The sequence below is a fragment of the Mobula birostris genome, chromosome 12, assembly GCF_030028105.1.
Source record: "Mobula birostris isolate sMobBir1 chromosome 12, sMobBir1.hap1, whole genome shotgun sequence".
Taxonomy (NCBI): domain Eukaryota; kingdom Metazoa; phylum Chordata; class Chondrichthyes; order Myliobatiformes; family Myliobatidae; genus Mobula; species Mobula birostris.
In genome coordinates, this window is record NC_092381.1 from 1301043 (window position 1) to 1328499 (window position 27457).

The 27457-nt window shown below is 47.3% G+C and overlaps 1 protein-coding gene across 1 annotated transcript in view; it reads left to right on the forward strand.

The window, feature by feature from the left end:
- The window catches only part of LOC140206422 (uncharacterized), a 340374-nt gene extending 316772 nt beyond the window's left edge, over nt 1–23602 (forward strand). Inside the window, exons 63-66 of the mRNA XM_072274789.1 lie at nt 1011–1123; nt 8197–8265; nt 8388–8621; nt 23074–23602. Coding sequence (XP_072130890.1) covers nt 1011–1123; nt 8197–8265; nt 8388–8621; nt 23074–23220 — 563 coding nt within the window. The 3' untranslated portion in view covers nt 23221–23602. The remainder of the gene's footprint in view (nt 1–1010; nt 1124–8196; nt 8266–8387; nt 8622–23073) is intronic.
- The last annotated feature ends 3855 nt before the right edge of the window (nt 23603–27457 follow it).

A 27457-nucleotide genomic window follows, 5' to 3' on the forward strand; every position in this document is an offset into this window, starting at 1 on the left:
TCCATTCCCTTCCTGTCCGTATAGCTGTCCAATTTAACATTAAACGACAACATCGAACCTGCCTCGGCCACTTGTGCTGGAAGCTCGTTCCACACAGCTACCACTCTCTGAGTAAAGAAGTTCCCCCTCATGATACTTTGAGGTTTGCAAAGAAATTGTCTGCCTTTTGGTGTGTGTGCCCCTTGCATCTTTTCATTATCATCCTCATCCTGTCCCTGTATGCCAAGTGACTCTGGACCCCTGCTCTGCAAAGGGATGCTGTGCTCTTCAGTCACCTCATTTGTCTAGTTATACCTTAACACTTGCCACACTGGTCCAGAGGAGGTTTATGGGAATGCTCCCGGGTATGAATGGGTTAACATAGGAGGTGTGTTTGATCTCTTTGGGCCTGTACTTGCTGGTGTTCAGGCAGGTAAGGAGGAGTTTGGGGGATCTCGTTGAAGCCTACTAAATGTTGAAAGGCCTGAATAGTGAGTGAATGAACGGGGGAGATGGAGACAACAGGAATTCTGCAGATGCTGGAAATTCAAGCAACACACATAAAAGTTGCTGGTGAATGCAGCAGGCCAGGCAGCATCTCTAGGGAGATGTGCAGTCGACGTTTCAGGCCGAGACCCTTCGTCAGGACTAACTTGCAGTCGATGTTTCAGGCCGAGAGCCTTCATCTGACGAAGGGTCTCGGCCTGAAACATCGACTGCACCTCTTCCTAGAGATGCTGCCTCGCCTGCTGCGTTCACCAGCAACTTTTATGTGTGTTGGGGGAGATGGGGAGATGCCTTCATCAGTGTGTGGGTTGAGGAGCAGAAGTCACAGCCTAGGCATGAAGGGAGGTACCTTTAGGACAGAGATGAGGAGTGAGTGGGCCTCTGGAGATGCGTGGCAGTGGCTCTCCCTGCTGCACTGTTGTTTCTCTGGGTCTCATACCCACAGCGCTAGAGTGCTGCACAGCGATTGACCATCCGCACTTGGTTAACAGCCTTCTGTTCTGTTCTGTTCTGTTCTGTTCCAGGTGAGTACTGGATTGACCCGAACCAGGGCTGCACTGGAGACTCCTTCAAGGTTTACTGCAACTTCACCAGCGGCAGCGAGACCTGCATCTATCCTGACAGCAAGTCACGGGGAGTGAGTAACGACACCTTTCGTTCACACTGACGCTCAACAAGCCTGTGCTCCCTTTGAGGACAGGATATCAGTCAATACCACGCTGCAGTCCGCCCTTCCCCACCCAGCACCACACCGCCCTGCCTTCCCAACACCCTCCCTCTCTCTCCCTAACCCCTTTCCCCTCCACTCCCTGCCCCCATCTCCTCACTCCACCCACTCCCTGACTCCTCACACCCAGACCCTCTCCCTTCATGATGCATTACCTTCCCCTTTCCCTTCTGCACCCCTCCATCCTCTCCTTCCCTCGACCTCTCTCCACCCTTCTTCACCTGCTCCCTCCACTCCCTCTCCCCCTACCTTACTCCACCTCCCCAACCCTCACTTTGCACTCCCTCTTTTGCGTCTCATCTTCCATTTCCTTCTCCTCTTCCTCCACAGATTCCTCCTCTTTCTCCCATTCCCCTCCATTTACCTCCCCACCCTCTATACACCTCCCTGCCCTCCAAATTTCTCCCTCTACCCCCACTCCCTACCCACTCTTTCTGTTTGTCTTCAACTCTCTCCCACCCTCATCCCAGGAGGTTTCTGGTGCGTTTCCTCTGTGCATCTTTTGTCCCAGAGTTTTCCGGGGAACTACATCTGTGAGGTGCATCCGGCTGCAGCTCAGTGAAGACCACGTTAGGGATCTGGAGCAGCAGCTGGATGTCCTTTGGCTTGTTTAGGAGGGTGAGGAGTTAATTGATCAGAGTTACAGGGAAGTAGTCACCCCTACATTGCAGGAAGTGAGTGGCTGGGTGACTGTCAGGAGGAATAGAAATGGGAACAGGCAGTTAGCGCAGAGCATCCCTGTGGCCATTCCCCTAAATAATAAGTACCCGTTTTGGATACTTATGTGGGAATGACCTCCCAGGGGAATGCCACGGAGACCAGGTTACTGCCACTGAGAATGGGTCTTTGGTGCAGAACTTAAAGAGGGAGAAGAGGGGAGCAATAGTGATACAGGACTCAATAGTCAGGGGAACAGACGTAAGATTCTGCGGTCATGAACGTGATACTGGAATGGTATGTTGCCTCCCAGCTGCCAGGGTCAGGGACATTCTGGATCATGTCCATAGCACTTTGGAGAGGGAGGGAGAGCAGCCAGTATCTTGGTACATATTGATTCCAATGACACAGAAAGGAAGAGCAATGAGGTCCTGCAGAGAGAATTCAGAGAGCTAGGTAGAAAGCTGAGAAGCAGGACCTCCAGGGTAGTGATCTCTGGATTGGTGCCTGTGCCATGTGCCAGTGAGGGTAGAAACAGGATGATTTGGCAGAGAAATGTGTGGCTGAAAAGCTGATTCAGGGGGCAGGGCTTCAGGTTCTTGGATCATTGGGGTCTCTTCTGGGGGAGGTATGACCTTTACAAAAGGGACAGGTCACACCTGCACCTGAGCGGAACCAATATTCTCATGGGCAAGTTTCTTACACCTGTTAGGGAAGGCTTAAACTAACTTGGCAGTGTGGGTGGAGGGGGGGTGGAAACCGGAATGAAGGGACTCAGGATAGGATAGATGGTAAAAAGGTAAAGATAGTATGTAGTCAGATTGTCAGGAAGGGCAGGAAGGTGATGGGACTCAGCTGCAGCCAATAGGCTGCGTATCAAATCATTAGGGATGCAGAATCAGAAAGGGTAGCAAATACAGCACTCAAAGTGTTAAATCTCAAAGTATAACAAATAAGGTGGATGACCTTGTTGCAATATTACAGATTGTCAGGTATGACGTTGTGGCCATCACTGAATCATGGTTGAAGGATGGTTGTAGTTGGGAGCTGAATGTTCAAGGTTACACGTTGTATCAGAGGGATAGGAAGGTAGGCAGAGGGGGTGGTGTGGCTCTACTGGTAAAGAACGGCATCAAATCAGTAGAAAGATATGACATAGGATCGGAAGTTGTTGAATCTTTGTGGGTTGAGTTAAGAAACTGCAAGGGTAAAAGGACGTCGATAGCTGCTATACATAGGCCTCCCAACAGTGGCTGGGAGGTGGACCACAGGTTACAATAGGAAATAGAAAAGGCGAGTCAAAAGGGCAATGTTATGGTAGTCACGGGAGATTTTAACATGCACGTTGATTGGAAAATCAGGTTGGTAATGGATCTCAAGAGAGTGAGTTTGTTGAATGCCTAAGGGAAAGCTTTTTTAGAGCAGTTTGTCATTGAGCCTACTAGGGAATCAGCTATACTGGATTGGGTGTTATGTAATGAACCAGAGGCGATTAGGGAGATTAAAGTAAAAGAATCCTTAGGAACCAATGATCACAATACAATTATGTTCAACTAGAAATTTGATTGGGAGAAAGTAAAGTCTGATGTAGCAGTATTTCAGTGGAGTGAGGGAAATTACAGTGGTTTGAGAGAGGAGTTGATCAAAGTAAATTGGAAAGAGATGCTGGCAGGGATATCAGCAGAGCAGCAATGGTGTGTGTTTCTGGCAGAAACAAAAGAAAGGGCATATAACAAAGCACAAATTAGTGGGAAGACAGAGGACTGGGAAGTTTTTAAAAACCTACAGAGAGCAACTAAAAAAATTCATTAGAAGGGAAAAGATGAAATATGAAAGCAAGCTAGCAAATACTGTCAAAGTGGATAGTAAAAGTTTGTACAAATGTGTTAAAAATAAAAGAGAAATGAAAGTGGATATAGAACCATTAGAAAATGAGGCAGGAGAAATAATAACTGGGGACAAGGAGATGGCTGATGAAATAAATGAATATTTTACATCAGTCTTCACTGCAGAAGACTCTAGTAGTATGTCTGATGTTACATAGAATCATAGAAAACCTACAGCACAATACAGGCCCTTCAGCCCACAAACCTGTGCCAAATATGTCCTTACCTTAGAAATTACCTCGAGTTACCCATAGCCCTCCATTTTTCTAAGCTCCATGTACCTATCCAGGAGTCTCTTAAAATACCCTATCATATCCGTCTTCACCACTGTCCCCGGCAGTCCATTCCACGCACTCACCACTCTCTGCGTAAAAAACTTACCCCTGACATCTCCTCTGTACCTACTCCCCAGCACCTTAAACCTGTGCCCTGTCGTGCTAGCCCTTTCAGACCTGGGAAGAAGCCTCTGACTATCCGCACCGCACGATCAGTGCCTCTCATCATCTTGTACATCTTATGTTGTAGTGTGTGAAGGAAGAGAAGTGAGTGCAGTATCTATCACAAGAGAGAAGGTGCTCAAAAAGCTGAAAGACCTAAAGGTACATAAGTCAACCAGACCAGATGATCTGCACCCTAGGGTTCTGAATAAAGTAGCATTAGAGATTGTGGTGGCATTAGAAATGATCTTTCAAAAATTATTTGACTCTGGCATCGTGCCAGGGACTTGAAAATTGCAAATATCACTGCACTCTTTAAGAAAGGAGGAAGGCAGCAGAAAGGAAATTCTAGACCAGTTAGCATGACCTCAGTGGTTGGGAAGATGTTGGAGTCAATTGTTAATGATGAGATTTTGGAGTACTTGTGATACAGGACAAGATAGGACAAAGTCAGCATGGTTTCCTTAAGGGAAAATTTTGTCTGACAAATCTGCTGGAATTCTTTGAGGAGATTACAAGTAGGATAGATAAAGGGGATGCAGTGGATGTTACATATTTGGACTTTCAGAAGGCCTTTGACAAGGTGCCACCCAAGGCTTCACCACCAGTTACATCCCACCCATCCCAGCCAGGAAATCACTCATTTATTCCCTTTCTGCTTTGTTGGTGAGGTCTAACTTGGAGTATTGTGAGCAGCGCAGGTCACCTACCTACAGGAAACATGTCAATAAGATTGAAAGAGTATAGAAAAAATTTATAAGAATGTCGTTGATACTTGAGGACCTGAGTTTTAGGGAAAGGGTTATGAATTTATTCCCTAGACCATAGGAGACTGAGAGGAGATTTGATAGACGTATACAAAATTATGAGGGACAAAGAGAGGGTAAATGCAAGCAGGCTGTTCCTACCTGAGGGGAAACTTCTTCACTCAGGGGATGGATTTGCATTCAGTTGCAACATTGAGGAGATGTTTGGATAGGCACATGGATAAGCGGGTTATGGAGGGCTATGATTCAGATGGAGATCGATGGGACCAGGAAGAATAGTAGTTTGCAATGGACTAGATGGGCTGAAGGGCCTGTTTCTGTGCTGCCGTGTTCTCTGACTCTGAGAGGTTTATGAGGATGTTGCCTGGTCTAGAGGGCCTGAAAGGTAACATCTTTACACAGAGGGTAGAGAGTACCTGGAAAGAATGACCAGAGGAAATAGCCGAGGTGGGGACAACTCAAGACATTTGAATGTGTACTGTACATTGAGAAGGAGAGAAAGGACATGGAAGGTTATGGGATGAACGCGGAAAACTGGGATTAGCGGGGATGTTGCTGTGGTCAGTATGGATCAGTTAGGTTTCTGTGCTGTGTGACTCTATCATTGGCAGTTTGGTTCACACGTTCAGTATGTAAATAAAGATCTCCAATGATAACTACAGTTCCCTCATACAGGCCCCAGAGATTTCCCCAGTGATGCGCAGACCATAGAGGGGTCATGTGGCATCAGTAAACCACTCTCCCTGTGTCATATGACCATAAGACTTAGGAGCAAAATTAGGCCATTCAGTCCATCGAGTCTGCTCAACCGTTCCATCATGGCTGACACCGAATCCCACCCAACCCCACACACCTGCTTTCTTGCCATATCCTGTGATGCCCTGACCGATCAGGAAACAATTAACTTCCACTTAAATATACCCACAGACATGAAATCTACTGCAATCTGTTGGCGGAGCATTTCACAGATTTGCTACTCTCCGGCTAAAAAAATTCCTCCTTACCTCTGTTCTAAAAGGTTTCCTCTTGATTTTGAGGCTGTGCCCTCTAGTTCTGGATACCCCCGCCATAAGAAAAATCCTCCCCACATCCGCCCTATCTAGTCTTTTCAATATTCTGTAGGTTTCAATGAGATCCCCCCCCACCACATTCTTTTAAATTCCAGTGAGTACAGGCCCAAAACTGACAAAAGTGCCTCATATGTTAATCCCTTTCATTCCCAGAATCATCCTTGTGAACATCCTTTAGATTTTCTCCGATGATAACACATCCTTTCTGAGATATGTGGCCCAAAACTGTTGACGATACACTAAGTGCGACCTGACCGGTGTCTTATAAAGGCTCAGCATTATCTCCTTGCTTTTGTATTCTATTCCCCTTGAAATAAATGCCAACATTGCATTTGCCTTTTTTACCACAGAATCAACCTGTAAATTAACCTTCTGGGAGTCTTGCACAAGAACTCCTAAGTCCCTCTATACCTCTGATGTTCGAAACTTCTCCCCATTTAGATTATAGTCTGCACTATTGTTCCTTTTACCAAAATGCATTATCATACATTTTCAAACACTGTGTTCCATCTGCCACTTTTTTGCCCATTCTTCCAATTTGTCTAAGTCCTGCTACAATCACATTGCTTCCTCAACACTACCTACCACTCCAACTATCTTCGTATCATCTGCAAACTTTGCTGCAAAGCCATCGATTCATTATCTACATCATTGACAAGAAATGTGAAAAGCAGCGGACCCAGTACTGAACCCTGAGGAACACCGCTAGTCACTGGCAGCCAACCAAAATAGGCCCCTTTTTATTCCCACTCACTGCCTCCTGCCTGTCAGCCATTCTGCTATCCATGCCAGTATCTTTCCTGTAACACCATAGGATTTTATCTTGTTAAGCAGCCTCATGTGTGCCACCTTATCAAATGCCTTCTGAAAACCCAAGTAATTGACATCCACTGCCTCTCCTTTATCCACCCTGCTTGTTACTTCCTCCAACAACTCTAAAAGATTTGTCAGGCAAGATTTCCCTTCATAGAAACCATGCTGACTTTGACTTATTTTATCATTAGACTGCAAGTACCCTGAAACCTCATCCTTAATAATAGACTCCAACACTTTCCCAACCACTGAGGTTAGGCTAACTGGCCTATACTTCCCTTTCTTTTGCCTTCCTCCCTTAAGGAGTGGAGTGACATTTGCAATTTTCCAGTCCTCCAGGACCATGCCAGAATCAAGTGATTCTTGAAAGATCATGACCAATCCATCCGTTATCTATTCAGCAACCTCTCTCAGGACTCTGGGACGTAGTCCGTCTGGCCCAGGTGACTTATCCAACTTAAGACCTTTGAGTTTGCGCTGTACTTTTTTCTTTGTAATAGCAATGGCACTCAGTCCTGCTCCCTGGCACTCACAGACCTCTGGCACACTGCAAATGTCTTCCACAGTGAAGACAGAAGCAAAGTACTCATTAAGTTAATCTGCCATTTCTTTGTCCCCCATTACTACCTCACCAGCTTCATTTTTTGGTGGTCCAATATTTTCCCAGGGCAGAAATGGCTAACACGGAGGGCACAGTTTTAAGGTGTTTGGAAGTAGGTACAGAGGAGATGTCAGGGGTAAGTTTTTTACCCAGAGTGGTGAGTGTGTGGAATGGGCTGCTGGTGACGGTGGTGGAGGCGGGTGCGATAGGGTTTTTTAAGAGTCTCTTGTATAGATACATGGAGCTCAGAAAAATAGAGGGCTATAGGTAACCCAGGGTAATTTCTAAAGTAAGTACGTGTTTGGCACAGCATTGTGGGCCGAAGGGCCTGTATTGTGCTGTAGGTTTTCTATGTTTCTATGTTCTAACTCTCACCTCCCTTTCACTCTTTATGTAACTGAAAATACTTCTGTTTTATATGATTGGCTGGTCTGTCCCAACATTTCATCATTTCCCTTCTTATAGCTTTTTTAGTTGTTTTTTGTTGGATTTTAAAAGCTTCCCAATCATCCAACTTCCCACTCACTTTTGCTACCTTTTATGCCCTTTCTTTGGCTTTTATGCAATCCTTAACTTCCCTTGTCAGCCACATTCTTCTTCCCTTCTCTGCTGTTCCCAATCTCCCACCAGGCTCCCTACCAGCTCTGCCATCTTCCATTGTTGACAGCATCTCCTCTCCTTTGGGGCAGTGGAACACTGAGCCCCCAGTCCTGGTGTCTGAGTGTTTACACCCATCTTCTGTTGTATACCAGGCTCGACTATCTCCCTGGTCCAAGGAATCACCTGGATCCTGGTTCAGTGAATTCAAGCGGGGAAGGCTGGTGAGTGAACTGTTCAAATTCTGAATCTAGCACCTCCTGCCCCTGTTAACCTCTTGTGCTGCCCACCTATCCATAGTTAATGTGCTCCACCACTCCACATTAACCCTTTGTGTTCCATACAGCTCTCCTATGTGGATGCTCAAGGTGAAATCATTAACGAGGTGCAGATGACATTCCTGAAGTTGCTGAGTGCATCGGCACGACAGAACTTCAGCTACATCTGCCAGCAGTCTGTGGCCTGGCACGACGCATCGTCGGACAGCTACGATAAGGCACTGAGGTTCCTGGGCTCCAATGATGAGGAGATGTCACACGATAACAACCCTTATATCAAAGCCATCAGTGACGGCTGTAGTGTAAGTATCACTGTGTGCGTGTGTGAGATGGCTGTAGTGTAAGAATAACTGTCTGTATGGGATGACTGTAGTATACTTCTCACTGCATGTGTGAGATAGCTGTAGTGTTTGTCTGTGTGTGAGATCACTATAGTGTACGTCTCACTGTGTGAGATCGCTGTTCTGTACATCTCACTGTGTGTGTGAGATAGCCGTAGAGTACATCTCACAGAGTGAGTTAATTGTAGTGTACACCTCACTGTGTGTGTGAGAGAGCTGTAGTGTATGTCTCATAGTCATAGTCATACTTTATTGATCCCGGGGGAAATTGGTTTTCGTTACAGTTGCACCATAACTTTGTGAAGGGCAGATCGTGTCTAACAAGCCTGATAGAGTTCTTTGAGGAGGTGACCAGGCATATAGATGAGGGTAGTGCAGTGGATGTGATCTATATAGATTTTAGTAAGGCATTTGACAAGGTTCCACAAGGTAGGCTTATTCAGAAAGTTAAAGGCATGGGATCCAGGGAAGTTTGGCCAGGTGGATTCAGAATTGGCTTGCCTGCAGAAGGCAGAGGGTCGTGGTGGAGGGAGTACATTCAGATTGGAGGATTGTGACTGGTGGTGTCCCACAAGGATCTGTTCTGGGGCCTCTACTTTTCGTGATTTTTATTAACGACCTGGATGTCGGGGTAGAAGGGTGGGTTGGCAAGTTTGCAGACGACACAAAGGTTGGTGGTGTTGTAGATAGTGTAGAGGATTGTCAAAGATTGCAGACAGACATTGATAGGATGCAGAAGTGGGCTGAGAAGTGGCAGATGGAGTTCAACCCAGAGAAGTGTGAGGTGGTACACTTTGGAAGGACAAACTCCAAGGCAGAGTACAAAGTAAATGGCAGGATACTTGGTAGTGTGGAGGAGCAGAGGGATCTCGGGGTACATGTCCACAGATCCCTGAAGGTTGCCTCATAGGTGGATAGGGTAGTTAAGAAAGCTTATGGGGTGTTAGCTTTCATAAGTCAAGGGATAGAATTTAAGAGTTGCGATGTAATGATGCAGCTCTCTAAAACTCTGGTTAGGCCACACTTGGAGTACTGTGTCCAGTTCTGGTCACTTCATTATAGGAAGGATGTGGAAGCATTGCAAAGGGTACAGAAGAGATTTACCAGGATGCTGCCTGGTTTAGAAAGTATGCATTATGATCAGAGGTTAAGGGAGCTAGGGCTTTGCTCTTTGGAGAGAAGGAGGATGAGAGGAGTCATGATAGAGGTGTACAAGATAATAAGAGGAATAGATAGAGTGGATAGCCAGCGCCTCTTCCCCAGGGCACCACTGCTCAATACAAGAGGATGTGGCTTTAAGGTAAGGGGTGGGAAGTTCAAGGGGGATATTAGAGGAAGGTTTTTTACTCAGAGAGTGGTTGGTGCGTGGAATGCACTGCCTGAGTCAGTGGTGGAGGCAGATACACTAGTGAAGTTTAAGAGACTACTAGACAGGTATATGGAGGAATTTAATGTGGGGGGGGTTATATGGGAGGCAGGATTTGAGGGTCGGCACAACAATGTGGGCCAATGGGCCTGTACTGTGCTGTACTATTCTATGTTCTAGAATTAATAAATAGTAATAGAACCATAAATAGTTAAATAGTAATATGTAAATTATGCTACTAAATTATGAAATAAGTCCAGGACCAGCCTATCGGCTCAGGGTGTCTGAGCCTCCAGGGGAGGAGTTATAAAGTTTGATGGCCACAGGCAGGAATGACTTCCTATGACGCTCTGTATTGCATCTCGGTGGAATGAGTCTCTGGCTGAACGTACTCCTGTGCCCAACCAGTACATTATGTAGTGGATGGGAGACATTGTCCAAGATGGCATGCAACTTGGACAGCATCCTCTTTTCAGAAACCACTGTCAGAGAGTCCAGTTCCATCTCTACAACATCACTGGCCTTACGAATGAGTTTGTTGATTCTGTTGGTGTCTGTTACCCTCAGCCTGCTGTCCCAGCACACAACAGCAAACATGATCGCACTGGCCACCACAGACTCGTAGAACATCCTCAGCATTGTCCGGCAGATGTTAAAGGACCTCAGTCTCCTCAGGAAATAGAGACGGCTCTGACCCTTCTTGTAGGCAGCTTCAGTGTTCTTAGACCAGTCCAGTTTATTGTCAATTCGTATCCCCAGGTATTTGTAATCCTCTACCATGTCCACACTGACCCCCTGGATGGAAACAGGGGTCACCGGTACCTTAGCTCTCCTGAGGTCTACCACCAGCTCCTTAGTCTTTTTCACATTAAGCTACAGATAATTCTGCTGACACCATGTGACAAAGTTTCCTACCGTAGCCCTGTACTCAACCTCATCTCCCTTGCTGATGCATCCAACTATGGCAGAGTCATCAGAAAACTTCTGAAGATGACAAGACTCTGTGCAGTAGTTGAAGTCCGAGGTGTAAATGGTGAAGAGAAAGGGAGACAAGACCTGTGGAGCCCCAGTGCTGCTGATCACTCTGTTGGACACACAGTGTTGCAAGCACACGTACTGTGGTCTGCCAGTCAGGTAATCAAGAATCCATGACACCGGGAAAGCATCCACCTGCATCGCTGTCAGCTTCTCCCCCAGCAGAGCAGGGCAGATGGTGTTGAACGCACTGGAGAAGTCAAAAAACATGACCCTCACAGTGCTCGCTGGCTTGTCCAGGTGGGCGTAGACACGGTTCAGCAAGTAGACGATGGCATCCTCAATTCCTTGTCGGGGCTGGTAGGCGAACTGGAGGGGATCTAAGTGTGGCCTGACCATAGGCCGGAGCAGCTCCAGAACAAGTCTCTCCAGGGTCTTCATGATGTGGGAGGTCAATGCCACCGGTCTGTAGTCATTGAGGCCGCTGGGGCGCGGCGTCTTCGGCACAGGGACGAGGCAGGACGTCTTCCACAGCACAGGAACCCTCCAGAGCCTCAGGCTCATGTTGAATACATGGCGAAGTACTACACATATCTGAGGGGCACAGGCTTTGAGCACCCAGGTACTGACACCATCCGGTCCTGCAGCCTTGCTTGGGTTGAGGCGTTTCAGCTGTCTTCTCACCTGTTCAGCTGTGAAGCCCACCGTGGTGGTTTCGTGTGGGGGAGGGGTATAGTCATAAGAACACTGTGTGTGAGAAATTGCTGTGGTGTAACTCTCAGTGTGTGTGAGATGACTGTACTGCACGTCTCACTGTGTATGTGAATTGGCTGCAGTGTACGTCTCAGTGTGTGAGATAGGGTTGTAAGTGAGGAAACAGATTCGATAGGTCTCAAAGTCTTGGTAGTAAAGAGTTTTATTTACAGAAGGCAACCATGGGAAAATGGCAATAGAAGCAACACTCACACGCTTCACAGTAGTCGGATCAGCAATAAAGCACACGCAGACAATTAACAAAATCGCATGGGAACAAAGTATACACACACACAACCAAGGGAAAAGTCAGTATGATACCTGACACCCCTTGACTCTGTGTGGGCACGGCTCTTCTGCTAAAAACAATAGCCACACTTCCTACCCTATTCAATGCACAACTCACCAACAGCAGGGTGGTCGCTCGGAGGTAGCAAAAAAAGAGAAAGGGGCGAGCACACGTGGCTTCCTTTATAGTGAGCAGGGCTGATGAGTCCGGCCCAGGTGATTCACGGGGGGGGCAATGGCTCGGTGCCAGCAGAGTTCAGCTGATTACAAAGGCCAATTGCCCGAGGTCAAGTACAAGGCTAATTAAAGAGGCCAATGGTTAGGTGTGCATTGATGGGCGAGGAGGGGTCAAACCTTGATCGGCAAGTGGCATGTCTTTTGACCAGGTAAACGGGCAGTGCTGTCACGTGACAGTCATGACCCCTCCAATACAGATAGCTGCAGTGTACGTCTCACTGTGTGAGATAGCTGTACTGTATGTCTCACTGTGGGTGAGTTATCTGTAGTGTACATCTCTGTGTGTGAGATAGCTGTAGTATATGTCTCACCGCATGCATAAGATGTCTGTAGTGTACGTCTTACTGTGTGGGAAAGATAGCTGTAGTTTATGTCTCACTGTGCATGTGAGATGACTGTAGTGTACATCTCACTGTGTGAGATGGCTGTAGTTTAAATCTCACCACGTATGTGAAGTCGCTGTAGTGTAAGAATCACAATGTGAGATAGCTGTAGTTTACATCTCACAGTGTGTGTTAGATGGCTGTAGTGTATATCTCATTATGTGTGTGAGAGTTGGCTGTGGTGTATGTCTCACTGAGTGTGTGAGATAGCTGCAGTGAAAGAATCAGTGTGTATGAAATGGCTGTAGTGTCCATCTCACTGTGTGAGATAGCAGTAGTGTACATCTCACAGTGTGTGTGAGATAGCTTTTCTGTTTGGAACCTACACAGAAAAGAGGGAAGTGATTCAGAGACCAAAGCTAGAGTTCGTGAAGAAAAAAGTAAGAGTAAAGTGCACAAAAGTAAAAAGCAAAAATCGCATAGGTCACTAGACCCGTAGTATTAGAAACAAGGTTGGTGAACTTGTGGCACAGATCAGTACCAAGGCATATAATTTCGTAGTTGTTACAGAACCTGGTTGCAAGGTGGCGATGACCGGGAATTAAATATCCAAGGCTATCAGGTAATAAGGAAAGATAGGCAGGAAGGCAGAGGAGGGGGGTGGCGCTCTTGAATAGGGATGATATCAGGGTGATTGTGAGAGACAATACAAGATCTACGGAACAGAATGTTGAATCCATCTGGGTAGAGATTAAGAATAGTAAAGGGAGAAAAAAAAATCACTGGTGGTCTATAGGCCACCTAATAAAAACATTGCAGTGGCAGAGGCAATTAACCATGAAACAACTGAGGCTTGTAAGAACGGAATGGCAGTTGTTATGGGGGATTTGAACTTCCATACAGATTGGATGAATCAGGTTGGTCAAGGAAGTCTTGAGGAGGACTTCATAGAATGCATCCGTGATGGCTTTCTTGAGCAGCATGTTAGTGAACCTACAAGGGAAAATACTATCTTAGATCCAGTCCTGTGCAATGAGACAGGTAAGATTAATGATCTTGTAGTCAGGAATCCTCTTGGAAAGAGTGAATTGAATAGTATGATTGAATTTCGCATTCAGATGGAGAATGAAATAGTTAGATCTAAAACTAGAGGGACTTGGACCAGCTGGAAAAATGGGCTGAAAAATGGCAGATGGAGTTTAATACAGACAAGTGTGAGGTATTGCACTTTGGAAGGACAAACCAAGGTAGAACATACAGGGTTAATGGTAAGGTACTGAGGAGTGTAGTAGAACAGAGGAATCTGGGAATACAGATACATAATTCCCTAAAAGTGGCGTCACAGGTGGATAGGGTCGTAAAGAGAGCTTTTGGTACATTGGCCTTTATTAATCAAAGTATTGAGTATAAAGAGCTGGAATGTTATGTTGAGGTTGTATAAGGCATTGGTGAGGCTGAATCTGGAGTATTGTGTTCAGTTTTGGTCACCAAATTACAGGAAGGATATTCTTAAGGGTGAAAGAGTGCAGAGAAGGTTTACAAGGATGTTGCCGGGACTTGAGAAACTCAGTTACAGAGAAAGGTTGAATAGGTTAGGACTTTATTCCCTGGAGCGTAAAAGAATGAGGAGATTTGATAGAGGTATATAAAATTATGATGGGTATAGATAGAATGAATGCAAGCAGGCTTTTTCCACTGAGGCAAGAGGAGAAAAAAACCAGATGACATGGGTTAAGGGTGAGGGGCGAAAAGTTTAAAGGGAACATTAGTGGGGGCTTCTTCACACAGAGAGTGGTGGGAGTGTGGAATGAGCTGCCAGATGAGGTGGTAAATGTGGGTTCTTTTTTTAACATTTAAGAATAAATTGGACAGATACATGGATGGGAGGTATATGGAGGGATATGGTCTGTGTGCAGGTGAGTGGGACTAGGCAGAAAATGGTTCGGCACAGCCAAGAAGGGCCAAAAGGCCTGTTTCTGTGCTGTAGTTTTTCTATGGTTTCTAGTATATTATGCTTGAACAAGGGAGATGACAACAGGATGAGGGAGGAGTTAGCTAATGTGGATTGGGAGCACAGGCTATTTGGTAGGACAGTTGCGGAACAGTGGAATACTTTCAAAGAGATTTTTCACAGTGCTCAACAAAAGTATATACGAGTCAAAAGAAAGGACAGTAAGTGTGGGGAGATCCAGCCTTGGATAACTAAGGAAATAAAAGATAATATCAAATTAAAAGCTCATGTGTACAAGTCACAAGGAGTAGTGGGAGACTGGAGGACTGGGAAAACTTTAATGCAACAGAGAACAACTAAACAAAAAATAAGGAAAGGGAAGATAGAGTATGAAAGTAAAATAGCACAAAATATAAAAACAGATAGCAAACATTTTTATTAATACATAAAGCAGAAGAGGGTGGCTAAAGTCAACATAGGTCCCTTGGAAGACGAGAAGGGGAGATTGATACTGGGTGATAAGGAAATGGCTGAGACATTGAATGACTATTTTGTGTTGGTCTTCACGGTGGAGGACATGTCTAATATGCCAAAGGAGGATGTTATGGACAAAATGGGAGGTGAGGACCTTGATAAAATAGCTGTCACTAAAGAGATAGTGATAAGCAAACTAGAGGGCCTGAAGGTAGACAAGTCCTCTGGTCCTGATGGGATGCATCCCAGGCTGCTGAAGAAATTAGCGGAGGTTATCATAGACGCGTTGATAATTATTTATCAAAACTCTCTAGAGTCTGGACAGGTCCCGGTGGATTGGAAGACAGCAAATGTCATGCCACTTTTTAAAAAAGGATGTAGGCAAAAGACGGGCAACTATAGGCCAGTTAGCTTAATATCTGTAGTTGGGAAAATGCTTGAAGCTGTCATTAAGGAAGAAATAACAAAACATTTGGAAAGGAGTGGTTCCATTAGTCAGACACAGCAAGGGTTCAGAAAGGGCAGGTCCTGTTTGACAAACTTACTGGAGTTCTTTGAGGAGATAATGAGTGCAGTGGATAGAGGGGAACAGGTGGATGTCATATACTTGGATTTCCGGAAGGTGTTCGATAAGGTGCACAAGAGCCTTATAAATAAGATACAGATGCATGGAGTCGGAGGAACTGTATTGGTATGGATAGTGGATTGGTTAACCGATAGAAGGCAGAGCGTTGGTATAAAGAGTGTTTCTCCAGTTGGCAATCTGTGGTGAGTGGGGTGCCGCAGTGGTCGGTGCTGGGCCCGCAGCTGTTTACCATTTAGATTGATGATTTGGAAGAGGGGACTGAGTGTAGCGTAGCAAAATTTGCTGATGACACTAAACTGAGTGGAAAAGCAAATTGTACAGAGGATGGGGAGAGTCTGCAGAGGGATATAGATAGGTTAAGTGAGTGGGCCAAGGACTGGCAGATGGGATATAAAGTTGGTAAATGCGATATCATCCACTTTTGGAAGGAATAATAGAAGAGCAGGTTATTATTTAAATGGAGAAAGATTGCAGCATGCTGTTGTGCAGAAGGACTTGGGAGTGCTTGTTCATGAATTGCATAAAGTTGAGTTACAGGTACAACAGGTTATTAAGGAGGCAAATGGAATATTGGCCTTCATTGCTAGAGGGATTGAATTCAAGAGCAGGGAGGTTATGCTGCAACTACACAGGGTACTGGTGAGGCCGCACCTGGAGTACTGTGTGCAGATCTGGTCTCCATACTTGGGGGATATACTGGCTTTGGGGGCAGTGCAGAGGAGGTTCACCAGGATGAAGGCGTTAATGTATGAGAAGCGATTGAGTCACCTGTGACTATACTCCGAGTTCAGAAGAATGAGAGAGGATCTTATAGAAAAAAACAAAATTTTGAAAGGGATAGATGAGATAGAAGTAGGAAATTGTTGCAAGGACGTGGCAGTGGAATGAACGCAAGTGCTGAACACAGGCGCGGAGGCCAAGTCAGGAGGCGTTGTGGTCGTAGCGAGCGTGGAATTGGTGTCCAACAGAGTCTTTACCAGGAGTCTTGGGTTTAGTAGCGAATTCAGTAACGATGCTAGACTTAGAACTGATAGTCCTAAGGACCATGGAATGAGGTTACTCATACATGAGTTGTCCAACAAACTGGCAGCTCTTTGTTGTGATCACAGGGTCTTTATCCTGCAGTTTCTGATGGGAAGCAGGTGTGTGTAGTTAGTGGAACCTGGGAATGATTGGAAATTAAATGAGGTGATTGAGGCCCAGTTCCTGTGATAAATAGTAAGATGGGGGATTGCCAGAAGGGACCATGACAGTAACCCCCCACCTCAACGGGAGCCTCCCGGCAACCCTCCAGGCCTGTCTGGATGGTCCCGATGAAAGTCCTGGATGAAGAAAGGGTCTAGGATGAAGGAGCGGGGGACCCAGGAATGCTCTTCTGGACCGTACCCTTCCCAGTCCACCAGGTATCGGAGACCCCTGCCCCAATGGTGCACATCTAGTAGTCATCGGACGGTGTATGTCGGATGGTTGTTGATGATACGGGCAGGTGGGGGAGCCTCAGCTGGGGGACACAAGGGGCTGACGGAAACTGGCTTTAACTGAGACATGAAAAGTTGGGTGGATGTGCATGGATCTTGGCAGCTTTAGGCGGACCGCTGTGGGATTGATAACCCTGTCAACCTTGAATGGTCCCAGGAAGCGAGGGGTGAGTTTCCTATGTTCGTTTTTGAGCAGGATGTCCTTGGAAAAAAGCCACACCATCTGCCCAGGTTGGTACTCAGACGCCGGAGTCCGGTGTCGTTCGGCTGTCTTCTTATTTCGATTTGTTGATCTGAGTAGGGCTGTGCATGTCTCCTCCCAACTCTAAGGCACCGATCAATATGGTCCTGAACCAACAGTACCGCAATCTCCTCTTCTTGTGCGGGGAACAGCGGGGGTTGGTGTCCAAGGGAGCACTCGAACGGAGACCTTCCAATGGCAGAGCTTACCAGAGAGTTGTGGGTGTACTCAGCCAACGATAGATGGTCGCTCCAGGTCGACGGGTTGTTTGCCGTTACACAACGTAGCATTGCCTCCAGGTCTTGGTTGACCTGTTCCGTCTGCCCGTTCATCTGGGGGTGGAAGCCGGATGACAGGCTGACCGATGCACCTAAGGCTTGACAGAATGCCTTCCATACCTGCGAGACAAACTGGGGACCTCGATCGGAGACGATGTCACGGGGATTCCGTGGAGGCGGAAGACGTGGCGGATGAGAAGATCTGCGGTTTCTTGAGAGGAAGGGAGTTTACGGAGGGCCAAAAAGTGCACCTTGGAGAATCGGTCTACCACAGTGAGGACTGTAGTGTTTTCACAGGAAGGGGGTAGACCGGTGACAAAGCCTAGGGCGATGTGGGAAACAAAGTCTAGGGGAACAACCAGGGAGAGGTGGAGGATGAAGTAGACCCACAGGAAGTCGATGGGAGACCTTTCCTCAGGCACAGATGGAACAAGCCGAGACAAACCGAGACCGAGATAGAAGTGTGAGGTGGTACACTTCGGAAGGACAAACTCCAAGGCAGAGTACAAAGTAAATGGCAGGATACTTGATAGTGTGGAGGAGCAGAGGGATCTGGGGTTACATGTCCACAGATCCCTGAAAGTTGCCTCACAGGTGGATAGGGTAGTTAAGAAAGCTTATGGGGTGTTAGCTTTCATAAGTCGAGGGATAGAGTTTAGGAGTCACGATGTAATGATGCAGCTCTATAAAACTCTGGTTAGGCCACACTTGGAGTACTGTGTCCAGTTCTGGTCACCTCACTATAGGAAGGATGTGGAAGCATTGGAAAAAGTACGGAGGAGATTTACCAGGATGCTGCCTGGTTTAGAGATTATGCATTATGATCAGAGATTAAAGGAGCCAAGGCTTTACTCTTTGGGGAGAAGGAGGCTGAGAGGAGACATGATAGAGGTGTACAAGATAATAAGAGGAATAGATAGAGTGGATCGCCAGCGCCTCTTCCCCTGGGCACCACTGCTCAATACAAGAGGACATGGCTTTAAGGTGAGGGGCAGGAAGTTCAAGGGGGATATTAGAGGAAGGTTTTTTACCCAGAGAGTGGTTGGTGCGTGGAATGCACTGCCTGAGTCAGTGGTGGAGGCAGATACACTAGTGAAGTTTAAGAGACTACTAGACAGGTATATGGAGGAATTTAATGTGGGGGGGGTTATATGGGAGGCAGGATTTGAGGGTCGGCACAACAATGTGGGCCAATGGGCCTGTACTGTGCTGTACTATTCTATATTCTATAAGAACGGGTGTCCCTCTCCATGGACGGCCGCCAGAAGTGCTTCCTGAGGAGACCCAGGGTCCGATCACTCCCGGGGTGGCAGGTGAACAGGGATGTTGCTCCCATTGGTGAACCTGAGACCTGACGGAGACGGGCACATACAGGCAATCGCTGGGTCCATTGCCACTGTCGGGTTCTTCCCGCTGGGCTTCCTTTACTTTAGACTCAATCTCCCAAGTGAGGGTGGCAACCACGCAGGAAGGTGGGAGGATAGTCTCGGAAATGGAGGTGTCATCCTTGGAGTCATGCTGCCGGGATAGTGCATCTGGCTTCCCGTTCTTGGATCCTGGATGGTACGTGAGGGTAAACTCGAACCCTCCAAAAAACAATGCCCAATGTGCCTGGCGGGAGTTCAATCGTTTGGCGGTCTGAATATACCCCAGGTTCTTACCATCAGTCCACACCACAAATGGGTGTTCTGCCCCCTCCAGCCAGTGCCTCCATTCTTCCAGTGCTAGTTTGACTGCCAGCAGTTCCCGATTCCCCATGTCGTAATTCCGCTCGGTGGGGGACAGTCGGCGAGAGTAGAACGTGCAGGGGTGAAGCTTTTCGTCCAAACTTGACCATTGGGATAGGACCGCTCCTACCCCGGAGTCAGAGGTGTCCACCTCAACGATCAATTGACAGGATGGGTCTGGATGGACCAGGATGGGAGTGGTGGTGAAACGCCTCTTCAGGTCGGTGAATGCTGAGTCAGCTTTGGAGTCCCAGCAAAACGGTGTGGTAGGCGAGGTAAGCCGGGTAAGCGGGGGGCCGCCACTCGACTGTAGTATCTGATGAATCTGCGGTAGAAGTTTGCAAACCCCAGGAATCATTGAAGTTGTTTGCGTGTCGTGGGTCCAGGCCATTCCCCCACTGCCCGGATCTTCTCGGGGTCTGCTTTTACCTGCCCGCTTTCAATGATATAATCTAGGAAGCTGACCGAAGGAATGTGGAACTCGCATTTCTCCGCCTTTGCAAATAGCTGGTTTTCCCACAGTCTCTGGAGGACATGACGGACATGGTGTACGTGTTCTTGGGGGCTGCTAGAAAATATCAGGATATCGTCACGGTAAACAAATACCTTGACAAAGTCCCTCAGTACGTCATTGATCAGGGTTTGGAAAACAGCGGGAGCATTGGTGAGGCCAAACGGCATGACCAAATATTCAAAGTGGCCCAGAGGTGTATTGAAGGCCGTCTTGCATTCATTCCCCTCCCTCATCCTGACGAAATGGTAGGTGTTGCGAAAGTCCAGCTTTGAGAAGATGGTGGCTACATGCAGTGGTTCAAATGCCGAACTAATGAGGAGTAGAGGGTAATTGTTCTTCACTGTTATATTATTTAGGCCTCGGTAGTCGATACAAGGGCGAAGTGTCCCGTCCTTCTCTACAAAAAAGAAACCGGCGCCTACCGGGGAGGATGAAGGCCTGATAATGCCCGCCGCGAGGGACTCGCTAATGTATTTCTCCATTGCCTCTCCCTCCGGTCGGGATAGGTTAAAAAGGCAACTGGTGGGTAGTGGGGCCCCGGGGAGAAGGTCGATGACACAATCATATGGGTGGTGCGGAGGCAGGGAAAAGGCCCGTTGTTTACTGAACACCTGTCCCAAGTCATGGTACTCTTTGGGGATGCGGGGCAAGTTGAAGGGTTCCAAAATAGGCGGGGTCACGGTAGCTTCTCTGGGAGATGGGGCTGACTGCAGACAGTTGGCACGGCGAGACGGGCTCCATTCGGCTATCCTCCCGGTAGACCAGTCGATATGGAGATTGTGTTGGGTCAACCATGGATACCCTAGAACTACCGGGGCTTGAGGTGAATGAATGAAACTGAATCGTACCTCCTCCCGATGATTGCTGGATAGGATCAAGGTCAGGGGCAGCGTACAGTGGATCACCCGAGCCAGCAGTTTTCCGTCCAGAGCCCGGGCCTCCAGGGGAGTGGTTAGCGGCTGGTGAGGTATTCCGGTCTGGGTGGCTATCTCTTCGTCCAGCAAATTGCCTCAGCACCAGAATCTACCAAAGTGGATAGGGACAGGGACGGTTGTTGGTAATTCACAGTTGCCGGGATCTGCATCCGAGTCTGGGGTGCTGAAGGGAGTATCATTTGGCTCACCAGAGCTCCCTTTCTCACTGGTGAGGCCTCTCTTTTGGCCGCTGAGGGCAGGTATCCCGTAAATGTCCTGGCTGGCTACAATAGTAGCAATCCCCAGCTCTCCACCTCCGAATTCGTTCGGCCGGGGAGAGACAGTTCCATCCCAGCTGCATCGGTTCCTCCTCCAGAGGGTGGGGACGGTCAGAGCAGGAGCCACACTGGGAGCGGCTGGGGAAGGGCGGCTGGCTGAGACCAGTAAGGTGGACTGTGGGCTTCCCCAAGGAGCGGGGCGACTGGTTCTCTCTCTCTGACGCTCCTGAAGTTGATAATCTAATCGAATGGCTAGCGAGATCAGAGTTCAGACAGTCCGTGTCGTTTCTTGCGGCCAACTCTTGTCTTGTCCAAGAGGCCCTGTCGAAACACCTCCCATAGGGCCTCGACATTCCACCCGGAGTCTGCGGCTAAGGTCCGGAACTCAATGGAATACCTGGCCACAATTTGTGAAGCCTGACAAAGAGTAAACAACCGTTTCACTGCGTCCTTACCGCGAATGGATTGTTCGAAGACTTTCCTCATTTCAGCGACACGGGAGGAGTAGGAGGAACAAACCTGAGGTCGGTTATCCCATGTTGTGGTTGCCCAAGCCAAGGCATCCCCTCATAGCAGCCCCATGATGTACGCGATCTTTGATTTATCGGAAGTGTAGGCACATGGCTGCAACTCAAAGACTCAACAGCTCCTTGTTGTGATCACGGGGTCTTTATCCTGCAGTTTCTGATGGGAAGCAGGTGTGTGTAGTTAGTGGAACCTGGGAATGATTGGAAATTAAATGAGGTGATTGAGGCCCAATTCCTGTGGTAAATAGCAAGGTGGGGGATCGCCAGAAGGGACCATGACAGAAAGTTGTTTCCATTGGTAGGTGAGACTAGAACTAGGGGACATTGCCTCAAGATTCAGGGGAGAAGATTTAGGATGGAGATGAGGAGAAACTGTCTTTCCCCCAGAGAGTGGTGAATCTGTGGAATTCTCTGCCCAGGGACGCAGTTGAGGCTTCTTCACTAAATATATTTAAGATACAGTTAGATAGATTTTTACATAGTAAGGGAACGAAGGGTTATTGGGAAAGGGCAGGTAGATGGAGCTGAGTTTACGGCAGATCAGCCATGATCTTATTGAATGGTGGGGCAGGCTCGATGGGCCGGATGGCCTACTCCTGCTCCTATTACTGATGATCTTCTGTTCTCACTGTTTGTGCGTTAGCTGTAGTGTAAGCCTCACTGTGTGCGAGATAGCTTTAGTGTGCATCTCACTGTGTGTGAGGTAGCTCAGTGTGCATGTCTGTGTGTGAGAGCTGTAGTATACGTCTCACAGTGTGTAAGATAACGTAATGTAAGAGTCACTGTGTGAGCTGGCTGTAGTATACATCTCACTGTGTGTGAGATAGCAGTTGTGAGATCCCTGTAAGTCTGCGCCACACTGGTAGCACTGTGCACAGTTCCCATCTCGGTATCCCCCTGGGTCAGCCCAGACCAGGAGAACCATGTCCGATTCCCGTCTCTATCCTGCCCCCCGCCTCCCCGGATCGGACCCACACCAGGAGAACCATGTCTGATTCCTATCTCCATTCTCCCAGGGTCAGACCCACTCCAGGAGAACCATGTCTGATTCCTGTCTCCGTTCTCCCAGGGTCAGACCCATTCCAGGAGAACCATGTCTGATTCCTGTCTCCGTTCTCCCAGGGCCAGACCCACACTAGGAGAACCATGTCTGATTCCCATCTCCGTTCTCCCTGGGTCAGACCTACACCAGGAGAACCATGTCTGATTCCTGTCTCCATTCCCCCTGGGTCAGACCCACACCAGGAGAACCATGTCTGATTCCTTTCTCCGTTCTCCCAGGGTCAGACCCGTTCCAGGAGAACCATGTCTGATTCCTATCTCCGTTCTCCCAGGGTCAGACCCACACCAGGAGAACCACGTCTGATTCCTGTCTCCGTTCCCCCTGGGTCAGACCCACACCAGGAGTATCATGGACAGTTCCAGTTGATGCACATGTTATACTGTATGTGAGGGTGGTAGTGTGCAGTGATACATGTAATTGCTCTGTTTTTGATTTCTCAGTTGAGGAAGGCTTTGGGCAAGACCGTACTCGAGATCAACACTCCCAAAGTGCAACAACTGCCCCTCATAGACTTTTTGGTGAGTGACTTTGGGAATCCGAACCAGAAATTTGGGTTTGAAGTTGGTCCCCTCTGCTTCCTGGGTTAATGATGGAGACCAGACCATGTAGAGCAATTGAACATCCAACTTCCTCAAGGCACCTGCAAGTTCAGCAGCTGGACGGAAATTCCTTCCCTCTGTGTGCACACTATTACCGAGAGAATACTGAATGCCCTCGTGGGGCACCAATCACATGACATAAAGCTACGGGAGACACGGCGTGGAATGTCCCCCTGTGCTGTGTCGTTCCCTCAGTGGAGTCATCGCTTCAGAGGAGTCTATAATCTCACAGCTGAGATGCTGAGAAGATGTATTTTATTGAACTGTAATTATTCTTTTTGTAAATTATCTCTCGTCTTTCAGAACTTGCAAGTGTCTCTCTCTCTCTTTGGCTTCCCGTTTTACAATAACTTTTTGTAAAATTAATTAAAAATATACGGTGTAAACAAAAAAATTGAAAATAAAGTGTTAGCGTCTTGTGAGTGAGCTGCTTCTTTTGCACTGTTGAGAGCTGGGGATCAGCCTATAAGACTATGAGACACAGGAGCAGAATTAGACCATTCAGCCCATCGAGTCTGCTCCACCATTCCATCACGGCTGATCCCAGATCCCACTCAACCCCTTACACCTGCCCACTCATCATATCCTTCGATACCCTGACCGATCAGGAAATGATCAACTTCCGCCTTAAATACACCCACGGACTCGGTCTCCACCGCAGTCTGTGGCAGAGCATTCCACAGATTCACTACTCTCTGGCTAAAAAAATTCCTCCTTACTTCTGTTCCAAAAGGTCGCCCCACAATTTTGAGGCTGTGCCCTCTAGTTCTGGAATCCCCCACAATAGGAAACATCCTCTCCACACCCACCCTATCCAGTCCATTCAGCATTGGGTAAGTTTCAATGAGATCCCCCCCCCCCATTCTTTTAAATTCCAGTGAGTACAGGCCCAAAGCTGCCAAACGCTACTTGTATGTTAACCCCTTTATTTCCAGAATCATCCTCATGAACCTCCTCTGGACTCTCTCCAATGACAACAACATGTCCATTCTGAGATATGGGACCCAAAACTGTTGACAATACTTCAAGTGTGGCCTGACTAGTGTCTTATAAAACCTCAGCATTATCTCCTTACTTTTATATTCTAGTCCCCTTGAAATAAATGCCAACATTGCATTTGCCTTCTTTCCCACAGATTCAACCTGTAAATTGACCTTCTGGGGGTCTTACACGCAGTCCCTCTGCACCTCTGATGTTTGAAAATTTTCCCCATTTAGATAATAGTCCACACTATTGTTCCTTTTACCAAAATGTATTTTCATACATTTCCCAACACTCTATTCTATCTGACACTTTTTTGCCCATTCTTCCAATTTGTTTAAGTCCTGTTGCAGTCGTATTGTTTCCTCAGCACTAACTCACCACTTATCTTCGTATTGTCTGCAAACTTTGCCACAAAGCATTATTCACATCATTGACAACAAAGTGAAAAGTAGCGGTTCCAATACTGACCCCTGCGGAACACCACTAGTCACCGGCAGCCAACCAGAAAAGGCCCCTTTTATTCCCACCCATTGCCTCCTGCCTGTTAGTCATTCCTCTATTCATGCCAGTATCTTTCCTGTAACACCATAGGATTTTATCATGTTAAACAGTCTCATGTGTGCCACCTTATCAAATGCCTTCTGAAAACCCAAGTAATTGACATCCATTCCCTCTCTTTTGTCCACCCTGTTTGTTACTACCTCAAACAACTCTAACAGATTCTGTGAAGATTTTCCCTTTACAGAATACATACTGACTTTGATTTATTTTATCATTCATCCCCAAGAATCCCAAAACCTCATTCTTAATAATAGACCCTAACATTTTCCCAATTACAGAGTTTAGGCCAACTGGCCTATAATTTCTTTTCTTTTGTCTTCCTCACTTCTTAAAGAGTGAAGTGGCATTTGCAATCTTCCAGTCCTCCAGGACCATGCCAGAATCAAGTGATCTTTGAAAGATCATGACCAATGCATCCATTACCTCTTCAGCAACCTCTCTCAGGACTCTGGGATGTAGTCCATCTGGCCCAGGTCACTTATCCATCAGAAGACCTTTGAAGGGTGTAACGTCTTCCAAGTAAGCTGATTCTTTGGCACCGCAGAGAGCTGGGGTTCAAGCGCACGGGGTAGCCATTATGGGGATCTGTGGTCCAGGTGCATGAGGGACAGCGTCTTGGGAGTGGACTGTTTCTTTTGCACTGCTGAGAACTAGGGGTCAGGCCTATGGTGGGGTAGCATCTTCTGAGTGAGCTGTTTCTTTTCACTGTTGACAGCCGGGATTCAGGTGCATGGGGAGTCACACCTGTGAGTGAGCAGTTTCTCTTACGCTGTGAAGAGCTGGGTTCGGGTGCATGGGGTGTGGTGTTCTGTGAGTGAGCTATAGACAGCTGGTGTTCAGGTGCATGCGGAGGGTGGGCTGCAGTGAGGGGCATGTTTGAAGTGAGCTCCTTATGTTGCACTGTTGAGAGCTCGGGGTCAGGCATGTGGGTTGTTGCGTCTCCTGTGAGCAGTTTGTTTTACACTTGTGAGCGAGGGTTCTGGCGCATGGCAGGGTAGTGCCTTTACACTGGGTTGTTTCTTTCCAACTAGTGAGACCTGGGGTTCTGGCACACAAGGCCTGCAGGCTTGTGAGTGAACTGATCCACTGTGCTGCTGAGAGCAGCGGTTCAGGCCCGCGGGTGGAAGAATCGAGTGAGTGAGCTGTGTCTTTTCCACTACAGACAGCGGGCAGTCTGGCAACTGGGGGGAAGTGACCGGTTACTTCTGCACTCTAGAGAGGTAGAGTTCCAGTACACAGGGAGGTGGCACCTGCTGTTGAGAGCTGGGGTTCTGGCGCATGGAGTTGGCGTCCTGTGAGTGAGGTGTTTCTTTTGCACTGTTGAGAGCTGTGTTTCAGGTGAAAGGGGCGTTAGCGTCTTGTGAGAGAGCTGGGGTTCCGGCGCATGGGGGTGAGTAGAGCCCAGAGCAGTATATAGACTCCTGCTGTTACCCAGAGCTGAGTTCAAGCCCAGAAAGCCCACTATCTCCTTGCCCATCATCCTGTCCTGTCATTTCATGTCAACATACGCAAAGTCCTTCAGTTACTCGGATATCCTGTGTTGAAATTTGGCTCTGCTTTCAATCTCTGTGTTATCCCACAGCCAACCAAGATGGTATGCAGCCCATAGTGTGTCTAGGTCATGTGATTCTGACTGGTTGCTAAGCAACAAGGAGTTATTATTATGAAACTTCATTTACTGTTTGTTGAAGTTGCAATTCCCTCTGTTCCTGACTTGTGAGTCATATCGGTTCTGTGATCATACCTGGGCTACTGTATTCAGTTCAGGACAACACTTGGAGAACTGCATTCAATTCAGGGCCACACCTGGAGCACTGTGTTCAGATCTCCCTGGTGCCAGGGTATGGGATGTCTCAGATCGGGTCCAGAGTGTTTGAGGAGAGAGAGCGAGCAGATAGAAGTCTTGGTACATGTTGGTACCAATGACTTAGACAGAAAAAGAGAGGAGATCCTGAAGAAAGATTTCTGGGAGCTAGGAAGAAAATTGAAAAGCTGCACTTCCAGAGTAATAATCTCAGGATTGCTGCCTGAGCCACACGCTAATGAAGGTAAGAATAGCAGAATTAAGCAGATGAATGTGTGGCTAACTGGTGCAGGGGGCAGGGCTTTAAATTCTTGGACTATTGGGGTCTATTTTGGGGGAGGTATGACTTATACAAAATGGATACACCTGAACTCAAAGGGCACTAATATCCTGGCGGGATTGTTTAATATAGCTGTTAGGGAGTGTTTAACCTAAGTTGGCAAGGGGAAGGAAACCAGGGTGTTAGGGTCGAGGAAGTGGAAAATAGAAATAAGTCAAAGATACTGTGCAGCAAAGATGGTGAGAAGGACAGGCAGGTGAATAGACAGGATAATTTGCTGTGTGATAGAAATTAGATTAGATTAGATTATGAGGACACGCAGTCCTGTTTTATTGTCATTTAGTAATGCATGCATTAAGAAATGATACAATGTTCCTCCAAAATGATATCACAGAAACACAAGACAAATGAAGACTAAAAAGACTGACAAAAACCACATAATTATAACATATAGTTACAACAGTGCAAAGCAATACTGTAATTTGATGAAGAACAGACCATGGGCACGGTAAAAAAAAGTCTCAAAGTCTCTCGAAAGTCCCATCACCTCACGCAGATGGTAGAAGGAAGAGAAACTCTCTCCCTGCCATGAGCTT